This window comes from Aythya marila (genome assembly GCF_965140915.1).
Source record: "Aythya marila genome assembly, chromosome: 1".
Lineage (NCBI taxonomy): Eukaryota > Metazoa > Chordata > Aves > Anseriformes > Anatidae > Aythya > Aythya marila.
In genome coordinates, this window is record NC_139042.1 from 175027223 (window position 1) to 175046994 (window position 19772).

General features: G+C 40.9%; 1 protein-coding gene across 2 annotated transcripts in view; it reads right to left on the reverse strand.

The window, feature by feature from the left end:
* ANO6 (anoctamin 6) overlaps window positions 1–15414 on the reverse strand; it is a 75402-nt gene extending 59988 nt beyond the window's left edge. For both annotated transcript variants that reach the window (XM_082772802.1, XM_082772801.1), the window contains exon 1: window positions 15322–15414. In XM_082772802.1, coding sequence (XP_082628928.1) covers window positions 15322–15409 — 88 coding nt within the window. In that variant the 5' untranslated portion in view covers window positions 15410–15414. The remainder of the gene's footprint in view (window positions 1–15321) is intronic.
* Between the last annotated feature and the right edge of the window lie 4358 nt (window positions 15415–19772).

Consider the following 19772-nt stretch of genomic DNA (forward strand, 5'->3'; position numbering starts at 1 on the left):
ATGCCTGATGGTGGCATTATCTTGAAAAGCTTGTAACATTATCAGCCCTTGTTGGGACTAGTGATCTGTGACCTGTCTTGTGAGCCTGATTTGTGATTTGTCCTGTCTATCCACCATAAGAAGAAAAATCACTGCTTGCCTGTGGTAATTCAGCTACAGATCTTAACACTAGCTCCTGTTTTTATTTTATTTTATTTTATTTTTTTAATTTTGTGTGTGTGTTTGTCTTTGACAGAGCCCACGCTCCCATTTCTCAACTTTATTTTACAATGGAGTAAAATTCCAGCAGCTTGCCGTCTGTTCATGTTCTTGCCTTTTGACTATAAGGCTGTCCACCAGTTTTGTACAAGATAAGTGTTTTTTAAGAAACACGATGTTTGTGAAATCAAAGAATAACAAGAACTCAAAAGAACACTAGACTGTACTTATAGATCATCTTAAATGTCTACTTAGGCCAGTCTTCAGTCCCTAAGAGTGGCCAGTGATACTCTGGGTCAAAACAGCCATTCCATGTCCCAAAGTGTAAGATGAGGGCATTGACTTAGTCAAACTCCCAAAGTACATGATCAGAGAGAAGCAATAGCTTTTCTTTTTAAATGATCTCATGTTTTTTTAATTCATGTATTTCTTTCTATGTCTATTGAACCTGCAACTATTTCTTATACTTCTTGGCAGTTTGAAGAGTGAAGACCCAAAAGTTTTGATTCCCCTCCACTCTATGAGGTGCCTCAGTAGAAATCTGAGATGTATTACCAAATTATCAAGTTGCCAAATTACCAGAGTGCTACACACTCTGAGGTAGACGCCATAGATACCTGAGAAAAAGGATCAACAGTGCTTCCTAGGGGATAGCAAGCACTTTCTGAGTGAGTGCTTTATGTGCGATGATGTTAATCATATATTAGTTATCTACTTGTTAAGTTACCTTGAGATTTATGCTTATTTATAAGCAACACGTATAGTAGGATAACTCACTGAGTAATGTCATATTTCAGATTTCAATGTGGGCACCTAAAATCATTGTGAATATTTCAGAGCTAGTGGTGGAGGCAGCTTTAGGCCCACCAAAGTAAACACATGATAGTCTGGTGTAAAGTGCTCTTTGTAGTTTTTCTTTAATACTTGTTGCACCTTCCCAGAATATTGGCCATCATAGAGTGATTAAATTCAATCTTAGAACATGTCAGGAAAGAAGGCAAGTGAATTTAAATGTGCAAGCCTCCTTTTGATTTGCAGGTAGGATAACAACATAGAAAATATGTATTTTGGTAGCTTTTCTCAGAAGGAAGCAAAAAGAAGTAAGAATTACACACTAAATATGCTGATGAAAGATGAGTGGCTTTGAATCTTGGATACTATTCAGTTATAATAAAACCAAGCAGCAAGAATAAAAAGAAGTAAAAAGCCAAACAGAAATGCTTTTGTTTTCCTACTCTTTCATCTACACTGCAGTGTAATCCCACAAAATCTTGGAAAGGAAAAAAGGAAAGGAAAGGAAAGGAAAGGAAAGGAAAGGAAAGGAAAGGAAAGGAAAGGAAAGGAAAGGAAAGGAAAGGAAAGGAAAGGAAAGGAAAGGAAAGGAAAGGAAAGGAGAGGAAAGGAGAGGAGAGGAGAGGAGAGGAGAGGAGAGGAGAGGAGAGGAGAGGAGAGGAGAGGAGAGGAGAGGAGAGGAGAGGAGAGGAGAGGAGAGGAGAGGAGAGGAGAGGAGAGGAGAGGAGAGGAGAGGAGAGGAGAGGAGAGGAGAGGAGAGGAGAGGAGAGGAGAGGAGAGGAGAGGAGAGGAGAGGAGAGGAGAGGAGAGGAGAGGAGAGGAGAGGAGAGGAGAGGAGAGAAAAAAAAAAGAAAAAAAAAAGAAAAGTGAAAAAGAATAAAAAGGTTTGTGGGAGAACACAGGGAGAACGCTTTGGAATGCATGGAAAGACAATTTACTTTGGTGCCTAAAGAGTCCTGCTAAACTGTTTTATTATGGTATGAACACATCAGGTGGCAGTAACCTAGGAAAAGCCATAGGGCTTGCTCTTTTTGTATAGCATTAAAGATTTTTATGAACTTACAACCAGTACTGAGCGATCCAGCCATACTTTTCTTAGCAAACTAATTTCTACTGAGATTTAAATCTAATTATTTAGAACCATGAAAGAGGAAGAAAGAAAAAAATCATTTTTCAGGTGAGCAGCCTCTATGGTTACCTTTCATTTAAGCTTAGGTAAGACTGCTTACACACCTTATTGTAACAGTAGGCCAAAAGTGTGCATGCTGGCCTGTTAAGAGGCTAGTCATAATCCCTTGATAGTACCCATGCTAAATTTTGTTTTATTTTTAAGAAGAGATCACAGTGACTTTACTGCATGGTCTACTTTTTGTGTGGAAAGGGAATAAACATGACCTTTCGAAATGTGTGAATCCAGCTCATAGGCTGTAAGGCAAGAAGGTAGCATCCAGTCTGATCCCTGTAACACAAACCAGAACAGTTCGCCTCCCATATTTTGAGTCAACTCCTACTTCTGGCTGAAGAAGAATAAACTTCATTCCAAAGATTTTTAGTGAATTGCAAACTGGTAGAAAGATATCAAGAAGGAGATCTCTAGAAAGTGACAGCAAATTAGGATTCAGTAAATTAACACAAAAAATCGTCTATTTACACTTTATCCTAAGAATGTAATTCCCCCCTCCCCCCTGTCGTGGTTCCGCTCGAGTGGGCAGCCGAGCTCCACCACAGCCGCTCTCTCACTCCCCCTCCTCAAAGAGGAATGGGGAGAAAATATGTGAAAAGGGCTCAAGGATTGAGATAAGGACGAGAAAATCACGCAGTAATTATTGTAACGGGCAAAACAGACTCGGCATAAGGAGATAGTAAGATTTATTGCCTATTACTAACAAGAGAGAGAAGTGAGAAAACAAAGGAAAAAGCAAACCAAAAGCACCTTCGCCCCCATCCACCCTCTTCCACCTCCTCCCCCCGAGCAGCGCAGGGGAACGGGGGAATGGGGGTTATGGTCAGTCTACAGCACTTCTTCTCTGCCGCTCCTTCTCGGTCACTCTCGTCCCCTGTGCTGTGGGGTCCCACCCACGGGATACAGTCCTTGATGAACTGACCCGGCGTGGGCTTCCCACAGGCAGCAGCTCTTCCAGAACTGCTCCAGATATGGGTCCGTACAACGGGGTCCATCCCTCAGGAGAAAACTGCTCCAACCTTGGTCCCCCACGGGCAGCAGCTCCTGCCAGGTCACCTGCTCCTGCATGGTCTCTCCACGGGCCACAGGTCTGGCCTGGAATCTACTCCAGCAGGGGTCTTCCACAGGCGGCAGCCTCCGTCAGTGCAGGGCCACCTGCTCCACCGTGGTCTCCTCCACGGGCTGCAGCGTGGAACCCTGCTCCACTGTGGTACTCCATGGGCTGCAGGGGGACATCCTGCTTCACCATGGTCCTCACCACAGGCCACAGGGGACTTCTGCTCCGGTGCCTGGAGCACCTCTCCCCATCCTTCTGCACTGACCTTGGCACCTGCAAGGCTGTTCTCTCACTCCTGGCTGCTGTCTGGCGCAGCGTTTTTTTCGCTGTCTTAAATATGCTCTCACAGAGGCGCAAACAACATCGCTTATTGGCTCAGATCTGGAAAACAATGGGGCCCTTCCCAAACATGGGGCAGCTTCTAGATCTTTCTCACAGAAACCACCCCTATAGCCCCCTGCTACCAAAACCTTGCCATGTAAACCCACTACACCCCCCCAAAAAAAAAAAAAAAGATCTAGAACATAAAATCACAGGATGACTCTCCTCTCTCTCTATTCTGCAGGCTGGCACTTTGCCTGTGCAGGCTGGACACCAAGAGCACCTCATGTCACTTCTGACTTATGTCTGAGGGACATTTCTCTTTTGTGTTCATATGGAGTCAAGCTTGGCACTCCAAAGGCCAAGAGAATCAATGGCACTATGATGCCAGAACAGAAAGGTGAGAAGAATAGTGAAGGAGACAAAAAGGAACTGAAGGTCTCCTCCAGAAAGGAAAGATAATTTCTCTGGAGTTTACTTCTGTATGCAAGATGTTCTTTGGGAAAATCCTGATGAGTAGAAGGGTCACTGGGTTTGTTCTGTGAACTGTACCCGGTGACAGACATGGAAATGCCTTGATGGACACCTTCACTTCTGTCTTAGAGTACAGGGTAAATGTCTATCCCCAAAACATTTAATTAAACTCTCCTCCATTCAGAGAAATGAACAAAAAGAAAGAATAGGATACACCAACCACAACTATAATACAGAGTACTGTTATTTAGACAGATATTTGTACTTCCATCATGAATAGCTTTGGAAAAACTGGAAGAAAAAAAAAAAACAAAAAAAAAAACAAAACCCCACTGAAATAAAAACCAACACTCTGAATAGTAATATATGGTCTCTAGGGGTTGAGACTGCAGCATTTACACACTTAAATAACTTTATGGATGTTGACAGTTCCACTTAACTCAAAAGTGTTGTTCTCATGTTTGTGTAACAGACTTGTCATATGTCCCTACACAGGCTGGTGCACAGGGATGAACAGCAGCCTGCTGCTCCAGAAGCTTATGCTGTTGTGTGAGCAAACTGCATGGAAATCTGTAAAAAATCAGGATTCCTACCATGGGCTGAGTAAAGGAAATTTTGGCAATGTAACACCTACCAGTAGTGCTGCACGACTTGGGTCCAAACATCATCAAATATTACTGGTTATGGGTGTTTTCTTTACCCAAAACATTTCAGATGAGCAGTTAATGAAATCTAGTTTAACTCAGCTCTGTTAAACCAAAATACTGGATTATATGTCAGACATCTGTACAGGTTTAAACAGGTATATTTAAAATATACATATTGTAAGAGGTACAAAGGATAAAAACAAGAAGTGGTGTAAGCTGTTGTAAGCAGGTAAGACTTCTCTGTCTAGACCACATGTGCCCAGACCTGGCCTAACAAACGTATTTCTGAACACCGATTTTCTGAAGGACTGTGACTAGCAGTGGTAGTATAACTAACCCTCTGGTCAACAGTATGATAAGTTGTTTTTCACCTGCTCCAGAGCTGAAGTACATTATTCCACAACTACACCTGCACCTTCTACAGCCTGAACGTCTTTTCTTCATTTCTTAAAATAATGTAAAGTGGTGTATTTTTAAAATTTAATTACTTTTATTTTATTTTTAATTCCAGAGCAACTAAACCAAACCAGCTGTCCTTAGGCAGGAAGTATATAAAAATAAATAAGCTGCTTTTGCCATGCAACAGACTTGCCAAGATCAACCCCAAGAATACTGTCAAATGACTGTCCAGCTACATGGAAAACTAGTGTACCTTGCCTTCAGTGTGTTTTACAGGAGGGTGACCCATGCACAGGAGTTGTCCCAAGCTACAAACACATCTTTTTTAGCAGCAGAGAAGATCCCTTGGTGTTTGTCACCAATGCCAAGCCCCCAGGCAGCTGTGGGACTTTCTCATTGGGAAGTGAAATGATTAACCAAATTGTAATTGCAAATAGTTGTTTGGTTAGACTTAAGTGTCTGTGGATCAATGAATTACCTAACATGGAATTTGAAGTTTGAAGTATATTTATAAAATCATATCCCTTGCTCTCAAATTTACATGTCTCAGAAGAGATATATTTGAATTTCTGTAACGAGTTTCTCAGTGTTTGCTTTGAAGTATTTCTTGTACTCAGCTGTTATACACTGTATATCCAGGAGGGTCCCAAAAAGATACTTTTATTTAATTTGATTATGAAAATATTATGTTCAAGGGCTGAACCTATGAGAATTTTTGAGCATTGTGTGTGCAGGTGTGCAGGTTCATGTCTGTAAGTGCTCCCAGTGATGCACATGGAGACTAGAAAGACACTGCCTACTTTGGTTTTCCTAATCAGAAAATATTTTGTAGATTTACCAGTTGAGGGACTCCTCATATATATATATATATATATATATATATATATATATATATATATATATATATATATATATATATTATCTAACCAACTGCATCATGCTTAATAACCAACTTCCACTTAAAAACCTTCTTCTGTGAAGGAGAGGTCTAAAGGAGAGTTTTGCTTTTGTTGCAAACATCAATAACCTTACAAAAATATCCGGAGCTCCATTTGGCTGAACAGTGTTGCAACTGAAGCTTTCTCTCTTGTCATTTTATTAGCAGTAATGAATATATTAAAACAAACAAATAACAAATAAACAAACAAAACAAAACAAACAAACAAAAAAAAACCACCAACAACCAAAATGTAAAATTAAGCATTGAGTCATTTATTCTTCAGGTCATATTGATTTCTTCACTTTTTATTTTATTTTATTTATTTATTTATTTTTAAATATATCAGTTGTTTAAGTCTTAACAAATATTATAGAAGTTTTTGCTGGGCTCTTTGTCTTAAGCACAGCCATCAGTTTATAGATTAAGCTGTCCTTTTGTGCAAATTCCTACTTGTCTTTTATAGGCAGTAGAATAATTAAATGAATTTAATTATTTTCCCTAGAATGGGTCAGTAGGTACTGAAATGATGAAAGATTTAATAAAGATATTTCCTTCATTAGGGACTACTTCAGCATTCCCTGATAAGAACAGCATTTACAAAAATAATGCTATTCCCACTGTAGTCAATGGGACAGCTCACAAGGGTAAAATGTGCATTGTTTGACCTGATCCTTGCTCATTAATGTCTATAAAAACTCCATTAGGCAACATAAGAAAAATAACATATAGAGAGATCAAATAATTTTAGTAATATTACATGCAAACTAATAAAACTCTCTGGCAACACTAGAACCCTCTGGATCATCATCTCAGTCTTGTTTTCTTAAATGTTATTATCTCTAACTGCAGTGCTAAACCTACAGCAATGTTTTGTTTGTTTGTTTGTTTGTTTGTTTTTGTAAATAATTAATGGTATAAACATAGGATTTTCTTTGCTGGATGAATTGCCTACAGACACATTGTGATTTTTACTATATATTAAAAATATGTTTGAAAATGCCACAGATGAATTATTTCAATTCACTACCACACAATGGTATATTACCTTAGCCCCATGCTGCAGTTTATTTTCTGATGAACTGACTTTGAAGAATCTTTATGCCATTGCTCATGAGTTCCTTACATAGGAACATACATATACATAGGTGAAGTTGCGTTGGTGGGTTTTACTCTTAGGAATACCCAGTTCTTCTTCTTTCCCTTTTACTGTTTTCTCACTCTCTCTCTCTCTCTCTCTCTCTCTTTTTTGTTGTTGTTGTTGTTGTTGTTGTTGTTGTTGTTGTTTCCCTTCAGTCTATACCTCAGTCTCAGTGGATGGCCTTTATTTCCATCTCCTTACTCAGAACTACCTCCTCCCATCTCTTCAACACTCCTTATTTTAGTGCACTCTTCAGCCAAGACCCTTGTCTGTGTTCCAGGATTTCTTCCATTGATATAAATTCTGGTATTTGGTGTTTATCTGAGGCTCCCTCTATTGACAGCAACCCACTCCACTTCTCTAGTCAGGACATGGTTCTTTTACTCCTCCACTGTGCCAGACCACAGAAGTGTGTCCTTTGACTCCTAGAACCAGTTCCTAGCATCCTTAGCTGCTACACTGACATTTTATAATTGTCTCTTGTACCTTCCACTGTGATTTATAATTCATATGAAATGTTCTTAGTTAAACATCCTGCCCACAGAGGAAGGAAAGAACCCTCCGCATTGCACCCACTGAAGTCATTAATCTCATCCACTTCCCCTGATCAAAATTCATACACTCCAACCCCCCTACAACATAGGAGACAGAGTGTGTTATAATACAAGTGCTTCTTATTCCCCCCTCTTTCTATTTCTCCTATTCCCCACCCAGAGAAGATTAATCTGCCTGCAGTTTCCCAAGTAGTAGCACCTGCAGTCATATGTGTCTGCTGTAGCAGAGGGACAAAACCCAAGATGTCCCTGAGACACTGAATGTCTTTTGCCTTTGCAAAAGATCCACCCAAGCTACAAGCCCACAGGACGGGAACACTCTGAACACTTCAGGTATGAGACCATAAACCTGCTGTAGCAGCTGGCCCCAAACAGCACTTGAATATAAAAGAAGTGGTAGCTGCTTTCTGCAGAAGTGCACTGGCACAGTGCTTCCTTCTGGCGGCTTTACTATAAGCAGTCTCCTATGCAAATATTTAATGTCCTGTGATAAATCACATCTAAAAATGCTGAAGAACCTGACTAACTAGATTAATGGGGTCAGGGGAAATACATAAGAAAAAAAAAAAAAAAAAAAAAAAAAGCAAAGATTGTTGGCTGTTACTAAAAAACTTTGATTTTCAGTCATGTCTAACAAATATTGATGATTAGTGTTTTAGCTGGAAGTTATTTAATGTAAACACCAAAGTAAAAGGTTCAGTCTTATTTAGTCTTTACACAATACTTTGAAACTAAGCTGCAGTTTCTACCACATGAGGCATAAAATCAATTAAAGAAGAATGTTTATGCTCCAGCAGACTTGTAACTGCACTGCTTAAAGTTCAGTTGGTTTGTGTTTTAAAATATTTTTGTTAAATTTCCAGTCTGAATCCGGTATTAATTAAAGATGTTAAATGTGGTCTCCTTCCAAAACCATTTGATTTTCTTGTTTCTTCCTACTAACAGCGTCCATGCTGGTCTGAATCTTACCCTTTTACAAACATAACATACATATTTTATTAATATGGCTATTTTCATCGACAAAAATAACAAGGCTCTGCCTATTTTGCATGCAGTAGTATTATGACCTTCATCTGATCAATTACTGCACAGGAAATGGGCCATCTGTATTGATAATGTTTGGAACTGAAAGGCTTGTGAAAAGGAAGCTGCTCTGATGCATGCAAGCTATCAATGGGAAAAAGGGATCATTCTCACATTTGATGGTATCATGCAATTGAAGAATATGTGCCAGGCTGCCTGATGCTAACAAAAATGTAATTTTTTTTTTTACCCTCATCCCCTCATGAAGCCTTCAGATAGATGTGGGATGCCTGAGTAAAATGTTATTTAAAGGTGGAGAAGACAAAGGATTATACATTCAGAGGTTTGCTTTCTTAGATTTATTATCAAACAAAATTCTTTGTTTGATGGCAATTACCATGACAGCCAGTTTTCATTTCTCACAGAAGATCATGGCAATAAGACAGTAAAGGGCACTGTGTACTTGTCTCCAGGTTTGTATTGCCACCATGCTGCCAATAATACAGCCGGTGAATTAGAAGGCCAAAGAGCCATGAACACTTAAGGCGGCACTGTCAGGTGGTTTAGAGGGGAATACTTCTTATGGTAGCCAAGCCAATTTATGCTGGCTTGACTTGTTTATGGCTTTACAGCCTAAGGCTTCCATTTCAACTTTCAGATTCATCAAACCTGAATTCTAACACAAAATGTTAACAGTGTCCTTATGGGCTTGCATCTCAGCTGATTCAGCAGATGAACACATGCTCTGTCCAGTGGGAAAACTTTTCTACCTACATTCACAGTGAGGCCTGGATTTGAATCAAAAGTCCAATAAAAAGTTACAAGTGATATTAGGCCCATGATTTTTGTTGTTGTTTGTTTGCTTTTAGATTAAAAATATAAATCAAATTTTAGTTAAATAGTATATCTATTCCATAGGGAAATACTTCACACATTGTTATGTAGGAGAATGCCACAGACAAGCACTAAAAGCAATAATGACAGCCCAGTAGAAGAATACATGATTTTTTCTATTCATTAGGATACAGAGCTCAGCACTTGTGCATGATTCTGTCTCACATTAGTTTTCCGAGTATAAGAACTATAAACAACCCAAAACTACCGCACCATTCTTCCATGCCTCTCCGCCTTGACATTCATGTCCTATTAATTGTATTATCTTGTTACACACCTGCAAGGGCTCTACAAGCATCAAGTTTTCAAGCTTTTCTTTTTCAAAGTTCTTCTCTTGTTGGAAAAGGGTAGGCATAGGATATTCAGTTGTATTACCTTGTTCCTAACTTAAAAAAATAAGCAACCCTTTTCCCCGACCTTCCCTAGTTAATCCCAAGTTTAATGCTTTTTTTAAAATTTAACTTCTTTAGTTGGGTACAAGACTATGCCATTTCAAACTAAAAATAAACAAACAAACAAACAAAAAAATTCTTTTCAAGGGATGAACTGGAAGGCATTGGAAGGCATTACGAAGACTATTTAATTTACTACATGTAATTTTTATCATACAAAATCATCTTTTTTTTGTTTGTTTATTTTTTTTTTTTTTTTATTTTTTTTCCCTAGCATGACAGAGAGCTTTAATATCAGTTCCCCTTGGCATTCACCACACATCTAGTGGCAAAGCAGACCTTAATTCCACAGCATGCAACACAGGTTTCCTAGGAAATGATAGGTACCAAGAAATACTAAGATGAGGGGATTTAAATGATAACAACTGCATTGAAATCTGGGGTGCAAAAATTGATATACTGCGTAAGTTGCAAATCATGTGATATTAGTACATTTTTTTGTGAGTTTTTGAGTACATTACTTCCAATAACTGTAACGCTATGGAATTGCTGGTCAAGAGTTCTGCACCATGTAACAAAAGCCCTATATATTAATTAAACAAGTTTTAATGAGTTTTTACTTTTAAAAGAACTCATGGACTGCTGTGTAAATAAAGGTAAAACTTTGTTTTTGATCCACTGGTGGCATCCATGCCCATGGCTGGGGGGTTGGAACTGCATGATCTTTAAGGTCTCTTCTAACTCAAACTGTTCTGTGATTCTATGAACACTTTAAGGAGTTGCCTGTGATATGGCAGATAACAAATCTGTCCTACAGACTGCAGACTTATCTGTAAGCTGCACTCACATGTTCAGCTGAAAACTGAGACACAGGATCTTGCAAAAATACTCTCAATGTACAGGAAGTTTCTAATGGACAACTGGGAATTCTGTTAAGGTAGAAAAACTTGAAAAGGAGCAATATCTGGTGAGTTTGTGAATTTTATCAGACCCATAATTTCCTGTTTCTTGAAATATTCTGATCTCCTCCAGAGTTTATGAATTATAAATAGCTACAAAACAGTAATTATATTGTGGTTAAATATTTATGTGTTTTTTCAGTAGTTTTGTAGAAAAATCATTACATCAAAATTTAAGTGAGTGGTTCCCACAGTGTACGGCTCAAATACAGCCATACTCTGTGACCCAGCTGTGATCCAGTGTAGCTGGGATTCAGCAAAGTGCAGTGGGTGGAAAGTCAGAAAATGAGATGACTGAAGTATGAAGAGAGAATGAAATGTATGTAAACCTTTAGGGCAACAGAAATATGAGGTAGGACAGGGAGGCGTGAAAAGTAGTTTAAATTTTGACCATTATCAAGGCTAGCATCTCCTTGATTTCTACGTGGTATAGTGTAATAATGTTTCAGTTCACAATGAAGATCCTACTACTGACTCAATAGCAAGTGACAAAAAATGGTAGACCAAGTGTTGATGTGCCTACAGCTACGGAGATGATGTTCCTACTTATTCATGTTCTTCATCTCCTAGATGCACGAGTACAAGAAGTTCTGCTCTCAGCAGTACAAAACAAAAAAAAACAAAACAAAAGACTGAAATCAAACTTGTGCATACAGAGTTGCCTGACATCACATTTCTACCTTCTTCTGTGTTGTAAACAGAGCACTGAATTAGGGAGCAGAAATTCCTGATTTTCAGCTCATGAGACATATCCAACTCACAGTCTTCTTTAGGATGGTGGAAGACTGAAAGTGCCCCGGTAACTTTTAGTTTGATTATAAAACAGAGACAAAAAAGAAAAGAAAAGAAAACAAGGTATGAAAGAGTGGACTGGGGCAGTCCTTCTTGATAAGTTAGGTAGTTTAAAAGGGAAGGTACTGTCCCTTCAGAAACAGAAATATCATTTCAAAAAATCCTCTTACAATCCTTGCATGCTACAAAATTATCAGATCTACCCCTTGCACCAGTTTTTAATTTCCCACTGTGTGAGTATTGCAATTAATAAATTGGAGGACAGTGCCACATTTTTCAATTGAGTAATCCAACTATTAAGACTTTCTGTTGCCTTTTGGACACTTAAATATATAAATTATAAATAATTGACCATTTTTCAGAATCATGATGGAAAATATTGGAGTTATTTGTAGAACACTGTCAGTGCATTCATTTTGGAGTGTATATCAGTAATATTTGCAGGGTGGAAATGAGATGCAGGTCAAGTTAATGAAGCTATTGAATAGGAAAAATTAGAAGCTCTAACAGACAGAATAATAAAATATATATGCCATGAGGAGCAGAGAACAGAAGAGTGAGCAAAAGTAATGAGGTGAAGAATAGCTGTGCCTGCTTTTCACCATCTGTGTTACAACATCAGCCCCTAGGACAGGGTTCCCATTGTATAGCAGGCTGCACGAAACTGGAAGAAGCTGGAGAAGAATGCCTCCTCACAGATGATCTGATGCTGTAATTCCACATATGCTGCTGCTTGGATAAGCCACTACTGTTGTACATTTTCACTGGAGTTGGTAAAAAAGTTTGTGCTGGAAAACAGCATGAAATACTTTACAGAAAAAAGAGCTGGAATCCCCATCAACACATCATCTAGACTGCATGATGAGGAAAAGGTTAACATGAACATCCATTTCTTGGCCACCTCTACAATGTATCTTGGTTACTTGGTTAGTTTCAAAAGGCAGGAAAAGATACTGTATATGCGAGATTAAAGAACAGCTACAAGTTATATATGAGAAAAAAATAAAAAAGACAAAAAACTGTGAGTAAGATGCTAATGTATCTCAATAAACAGAAAAGCATTTTGTGTACCATGGTTAGTCAGAGCAAATGCCCCTGGATATTGTCCTCAGAAGTCAGTTTTTCTGGAAAGCACACTCAGATACTCTGTAAATCCCCAAATACAAGCAAACTAATTTAGATGTAGTATGAGGTTTGGCACCAGGGAAAGAAAAACTTTACAGTTTATGGAACTGTCTGACAGTTTCTAGGCAGAAAATAATGGGTTTGGAGAATTTTAATTCTGTGGCAACCACAGCTCAATGTGCTTCCCACCATCCCTGCCCGGTAACAAGATATCTCAGAAACAAATTGGTGTCACTAATGTAACACTCCCCTTGAAAACAGTCTGACTCCAGAACAAAAAGTTTAAGCACCATAAAAAAATTAAAAAAAAAGGTTTTCAACTTGTCAAAAAAGCCTAATTTGGGGACAAGATTTCTTTCCTTAAATAAAAGTCTGCCTGGACAATTGGTTTCAAAGCAATGAGTGGCAGGCAGCCTGGTTATGGTGCTCTGCGGTAGATTTGGACTCCTGAGTCCAGTTCTTCATCTGGACTCCTGCCTAAGTCTGCTTCTGGCACAAATGGTTTGCTGGAGAACCAAACCCGTCTGTGTGCCAGCACAAGCTGGAGCACTCCCTTTGTGTGCCGTGACTACAAACTTGGATATGCCATGGTAATGTTTTCTTGATGAGGTGTGCACACTTTGGGCTGATCTTGAGTAGAAATGGAAAGAGCTCAGAAGTCCTGCTTACTTAGTAAAGCAGGGATTACTTTCTTGGTAAAAATGCAGATGCAAGTGGTACCATAAAACTGGAGGAAATGGGCAATCGACGAGCTTCTCAGGCTAATAAACTATCTCTCCTCTAATTATACCTGGTGTAAAAACCTCGAGACAGTTACTCATACATTTTACAAGGCAAAATAGCAAATGAGCTGTGCACTGAAATTCCTTTGCATAGCAACTTAGGAAATCACCAGTGCTCAATTTTTATTTAATTTTACCACATTTTATGTTCTTCCAAAGTGCTGCATCCTGCAAGCAGAATATGCAGCTCATGACTTGCTGGCTTTGGGAGCTGAACTAACCCCAAATTTGAGTCATGAGTAGGAAACAATTCAGTTGTTCTCTGGGGTGAAGAATGGAAAGGAAAAGGCATGTGTTGATTAATGCATTGCAGCACCGATCCACCCTTTCTTTAATTAGGGGAGTGGAGTCAAACAATTCCTCTGCCTCACTTCATATGGAAAACTGAATTTGTCTTTGGACTGTTACTATAAAGCCATGGATACTCCCACAGCATCTGAAACAAAGGCTATTGATGCTGGACAAAAGCCATTCCCTGGTTTCCACAGGCACTGGGTGAGGCTCAAACTTTGTACACTTTGGACTAAATTAACTGAATAACTGAGGTAAGCTGTGCTGGCCATCGCCAAGGATCAATATTTGAAGGCAGCACGAGTACCAGAGAGTTCACGTCACTAGGACTTTTGACAAATGCAGAAATTCAGCCCCCGTATTCAAAACTTACCAAAATTCTGCACATTTTGAACCATAATGAGTAGGACTTCTTTCCATCTGATAACATTTGTGTATACAAACCTGTGTTCTACACACTTGTCTAACAGACATTTGCCTGCATTCCTTGTTTGTTAGACCTATTCTAACAAGAGGAAATAAAAGACTTCTTGGGTCTTGCAGCTGAAAACAGCTTTTGAACTGAAGTGAATCAGGGTGCCTTTACTGGAATGAATAGACCTTTCAGTTTGAACCAGCCAAGCACCAGCCACTTTGGGGCTGTTTTTCTGGAAATACTTTACCAGAATTCATCCCCCCAACAAATACAACAGTAATTGTCCCGGGCTGCTTCTGTCCGGACAAGACCAACAGACACTGTCTTTGAAAGGAAAACCCTCTGGTCTTTTTATGGTCTGCATCTCTGGCAGACCCAACACGCACTTTTTTCCAGTGAAATTACCGTCTTTCTGTGCTCTGCCAGTTTTCTCCCTTCATTATCTTTTATTTCCCGTCATTTCCCCCTCCTCGCTTGGCTCTCCAACCAAGTCTAGTGGTGCGGGGCCGGCGAGCTACTGGCCCTTGAGGCTGACGCCAACAACGGGATCGGGCTAGGAGGATGCTCGGAGCACGGGGCGAGCAGCACAGGAGCATTCCTCCCATTTTCCAAGGATGCCATGCACCCGGGCTACGGGGGAGGCTGCTCTCAGCTCTCGGGGCCAGTCCTCGGGTGCCCAATTCCAGCAGCCTTCCCCCTGCCCCCCGGTGCCCTTCCCTCCCCAGGCAGGGAAAGAGTCGGGCTGCCGGGTGCCGATGCTCCCAGAGGGGGTGACCGGAGCGCCTCGGCCACCCGCCCGCTGGGACAAACGCCACCCGCCCGGACAGACAGCTCGGGTCTTCACTCCGGGAACAGCAGAAGGTGAGCTCTGGGACAAGGCCACCCCCGCAGACCCTCGCAGCAGCACTGAACACCCCTCCGTGCCGGTGTCTCCCCGCTACTCACCGGTCTCCCCATCCACCTCTTCTTCCTCCTCCTCCTCCGCCTCCTCCTCTTCCAGATCCAGCAGCACGTCCGCGTTCGCCGCCTGCATCTCGCCCCTGGTGCCCTCTCCCCCCGGCCCCGAGCTCCCCCGGCCCCTGCCCGTGCCCCGTGCCCCGGGCGCCGAGCGCGGAGCCCAGGCGGAGCCCGACCGGCGGCGGCGGCCCCGGGCTGCGGGGCGGGGAGGGGCCGGGGGGGGGGGGGGGACAGGGGGCGGCCCCGGCACCTTCCTGGCAGCCGCCCCGGGGCCGGCGGCGTCCCGGGGCTGCTCCCCCTCGGTCCCCTCAGCCCCCTCCCCGAGCGTCCTTTACAGAACAGGGGGCGACCCTCAGGGGGTGGAGGCGGAGGGAGCTGGAAACCTCTCCTACCTCGTCAGCAGCATCCCGAGCCAGTGAAAGGGGAACGTGGGAAGAGCATCGTGGTAGTCGATGTGATTTTTGACCCCCTCCTCCTTTTTTTTTTTGCATTTGGCCATATCAGACAATTGGAGATGTCATAAGTGGGTCAAATGTCATCTTAAAACTAATTAGGAAACAGTTTTATATTATTATTGTCATTATTTTTTCCTAACAGGACCCAGAGCAAAGATTTGCCCCAAATGCCTCTGCTTCCACCCCTATGTTTACTCTTTGAAGATTGTCTCAGGACTTTAACCCCCTGGGTCTTAAAGGATGTCAGAGCATGCACTCGGTCATTGAAGAGCTCAGCGTTGCTCGATTCTTCATAAAACCTGAAGCATGGAACAAATAAATAAATAAATCCACATGTTGGCAGGGTTGTTTGGAAAAAGTTGCAGAAGTTGGAGTAGGAAGGCTCGAGGACCAAATTAGACAAAAAGACAATCTTTCGAGCTTTACAGATGTATTCATCTCACTTGGCTGTTTTGCAGGTGAACCATTGTCCTCATCCCCATCTCAGTCTACAAGTAGGAAATAGGAGAATTTTGCAACACAGGGGGTGAAGAACTGTCACTTTGCAGAAATGCTGCAGGGGCAGAAGTGCTCACAAAGAAAGGATTTGAAGTGCTCAGCAATGTGCAAGCCTCCTCACATGTCCTGGTTCCGGGGGAGAGCAGAGGTTTGCTGAAACTGGAAGGCGTCTGGAGGAGTGCCCAGAGAGGAGCTGGACTGAGCCTGAGCAGTAGGAAGAAATGGAAACAATAAAAGTGAATGAGCAAATGTTAGCTGAAAAAGACTGGGAAAATGGATTGAAGGAACAGGGAAGTCTGGCTCAGAAAAGAAGAAACAAGCAAGATAATCTTCTTAGTCTGCATTAAGTAACCTATAAGCAATCTGTTTGCAATCTCTACTGCTGACACCAAAAAAAAACACAAACAAACAACACAAACAAAACAACCCACAGTACCCAGGATGTTTAAAGTGTTTAAACAAGGAGGTGGACCAAAGCCATTTGTCAGGTAAGCTTGTCACTTGTCATCAACTGTTGACAAGCGGCTGTGGGTCAGAGTCACAGCAGGGCCTGGCATTGCAATTAATTAAGTGTAAGAACTTCCTGACAAAAATGATTGAGAAATTTAACTTAAGTTTTGGAGCAGCTCTGCTTAGTAAAGACCCTACCACACAGATCCCTGGAAAAGAGAAGTTGTCTGTAAGGACATCTGTGTAGTCTGCAGAACTGTGAGTACCTCTCTCAAGCTCCTTGATGCAAGCACCAGTATCAGCAAACCTGCGCTGTCAGCACCACCTGGCCCTGCCTGTTTTTCTCACTGTTGGACAGATAAAAAAAGCATCTTGGACATGGACCGGGGCAGGAGGGCAATACCAGGAGTGGGTGATGCCACATAGTAAGACACAAGTTTTCTTGTGTCCCAGGTTTGAAATATGGCATGGCACAGCCAGTCTGCTTCTGAAAATCTTCAACATGTGCTTCACTCATTGTCACAACCACTTGTCAATGCAATTAAAAGGTTGCAAAGTGCAGCCTTTTTAAAAATATGTGCAGGGAAGAGGAGCATTCCAAAAACAACCTGCACACAAAAAGTTTTTTTTAACTGGATCCTACTAAAAACACAAGTAGAGCATCTACCCTCTCAGTCCTGCTCTCACTGCAAAGTATCCCCCAGCATTTAGAGGACATAAAGGTTTTGCACGTTTCATTCAGCTCTCAAAACCCGAACTCTGTGTTTCAGAGATGACTTTAAGGCAGAGTATTGCAGTTATTTGACAAGACAAAGGGAGTACTGTGTCTAAAAATCCCATAAAGCTTTATGAAAAAGCATAGCTATTTTTTTCCCAATTTTTATAACTGATGCAAATATTTCCATGTATACTTTTGGCAAAGTACCAATGAAGCTTAGTTTTGATACTCCTGAAAAATAGAGATTAAAAAAAAAAAAAGCAAATGAAGAGAAAAATGCAACAGCACCACCCTGCTGCCATCTCTTTGTCAAATGTATAATAGCAGAAGCTCTGCTCAGAGAGATGCAGTTATGTAATCTCTAGTTTAAAAAAAAAATAAATAGTTTTTTTCAAAAGTTAGCTAAAGTGAAAAGGTTGGAGTAAAAAAATCCTTTTTTTTTTTTTTTTTTTTTTTTTTTTCCCAGTTCAAGCATGGCTGTTTCTAATTTTATTGAAAAAGAAATAGGAAAACAATAAAAACGTTTGAACATTCCTGGTAGTGAGAAACAGAGCAGGAGCCCATGGAGCCAGTGGAAAAATCGCCTCCATGAGCAGGGGTTTCGTGGCAACCAGCAAAACAGAGTTCAGGAAGGGACTTCAAGAGATTGTTTAGTCCGGTGGTGACAACATTTTGGCACAGGCACCAGGCCTATAACTGACATAGATTTGGGCTGGCACTGGGACCTCTGAGTCACAGTGACAATAAGTTTGGTGCTAAGCACCAAAAATATCCCGTCAGTCACTGGGCTAGTCCAGCCACTGGCACTGCGCCAGGTTTGGATGTATACAAGCAGTCAGTGACGAATACTTGCTGGTCATGTGAGGATCCCATAATGCCTCAAAGTGAGCTCTTTTCAGGGTATTACTCCTTGCAATACTTACACAAAATCATTTTCCTGCAGTTGAAGCTCTTTTTTCTTGTCCTTTTTCTGAGCATCCATTGAGAACAGCTGGTTGTTGTCCTCTTAATAATAACATATTCCAAATGGAAAACTATCACCTTAATTTACCTGGAGCTGTTCTCATCCAGATTACAAAACCCAATTCTTTCATCCTTTCAACATATATCATTGTAGGTACTTTCCTCTTGGTAAGAAATTAGTGTACAAATCTCATATGAGACTCTATCAAAGGAAAAGGTGATATTATTTTACAAAATCTCTAAATACATCAGCTTTACACTCACAGTCTTCTCCTCAATGATTTCCTTCACTTACACTCCCACTCCTACACACTCACAGGAGCCAAGATGTATGTGTTCAGGTCGTCTGTCCACAGCCACTTATGTGCAACACAGGAGGAGGTGGCTGGAGAGTCTTCAACCTTGGAGCCCTTCAAAAGCCACCTGGACATGGTCCTGGGCAGCTTGCTCTGGGTGTCCCTGCTTGGGCAGGGCCTCAGGCAGGTGGGCTCCAGAAGTCCAGTCTCAACCATTCTATAGAGGGATGCCAGGTGTCAAGCATTCATCACATCTCTTGCGCAAAGACAAACTGATTTTGGGCAGGTCTCTCATAATTCCCAAGAGCTAAAGGTTAGTATGGCATGATTCTTTTGTATCAGAGTTTTGAGAGTTCTGGTTATTTCCACCTTTAGCCAAATCTGCCTTCAGGCCACAGCCTGTATACAATCAATTTTACTGCTGTGGACTATGTCCTTCTTTATGAACATATATATATAAATATGTTCATAATATATATATATATATACATATATATATATTTTCCCCTACTATCTTAATATTCCTATTACAAGCCTGTATCTCTGTATATCTTTCTTCATCATCTGACACTTTCCCAGATAATACACTGCCCAGCAGCAATTGCAGAATTCCAGGTAAGAACTCATCCAAAAAAAAACTGAACACAGTTTTTGTATCATTTGGAATGTGATGCTCCTTCTAATATGTCCCAGAGTGACAATTGCTTTTTTTTTTTTTTTTTGTAGCAGTATCACCTTGTCAACTCATATTTATATTGCCCTCTGCCATAAATCTTAGATTAATTTCTGCAGTTCTGTTGTCAGGCTATTTTCCATTTTGTATTTCTGTATTTGATTTGCTCCTGAGAGGGCACTTGTTGCCCTTACTTTTGTTATATTTCCTCCTTTGATCAACTCCTTCTCATTTGTCAAGGTAATATTGAATTCAGATGTCTTTCACCATGCCTGTGAACTGCTGAGGGACAAAATGCATACAGCTTAAACCACAGTCATTTCAGAATAAAGACCAGGAGTGAGCAGCAAAAAAGCATTCAGTCAGCAGATTTGGAGGACTGGTAG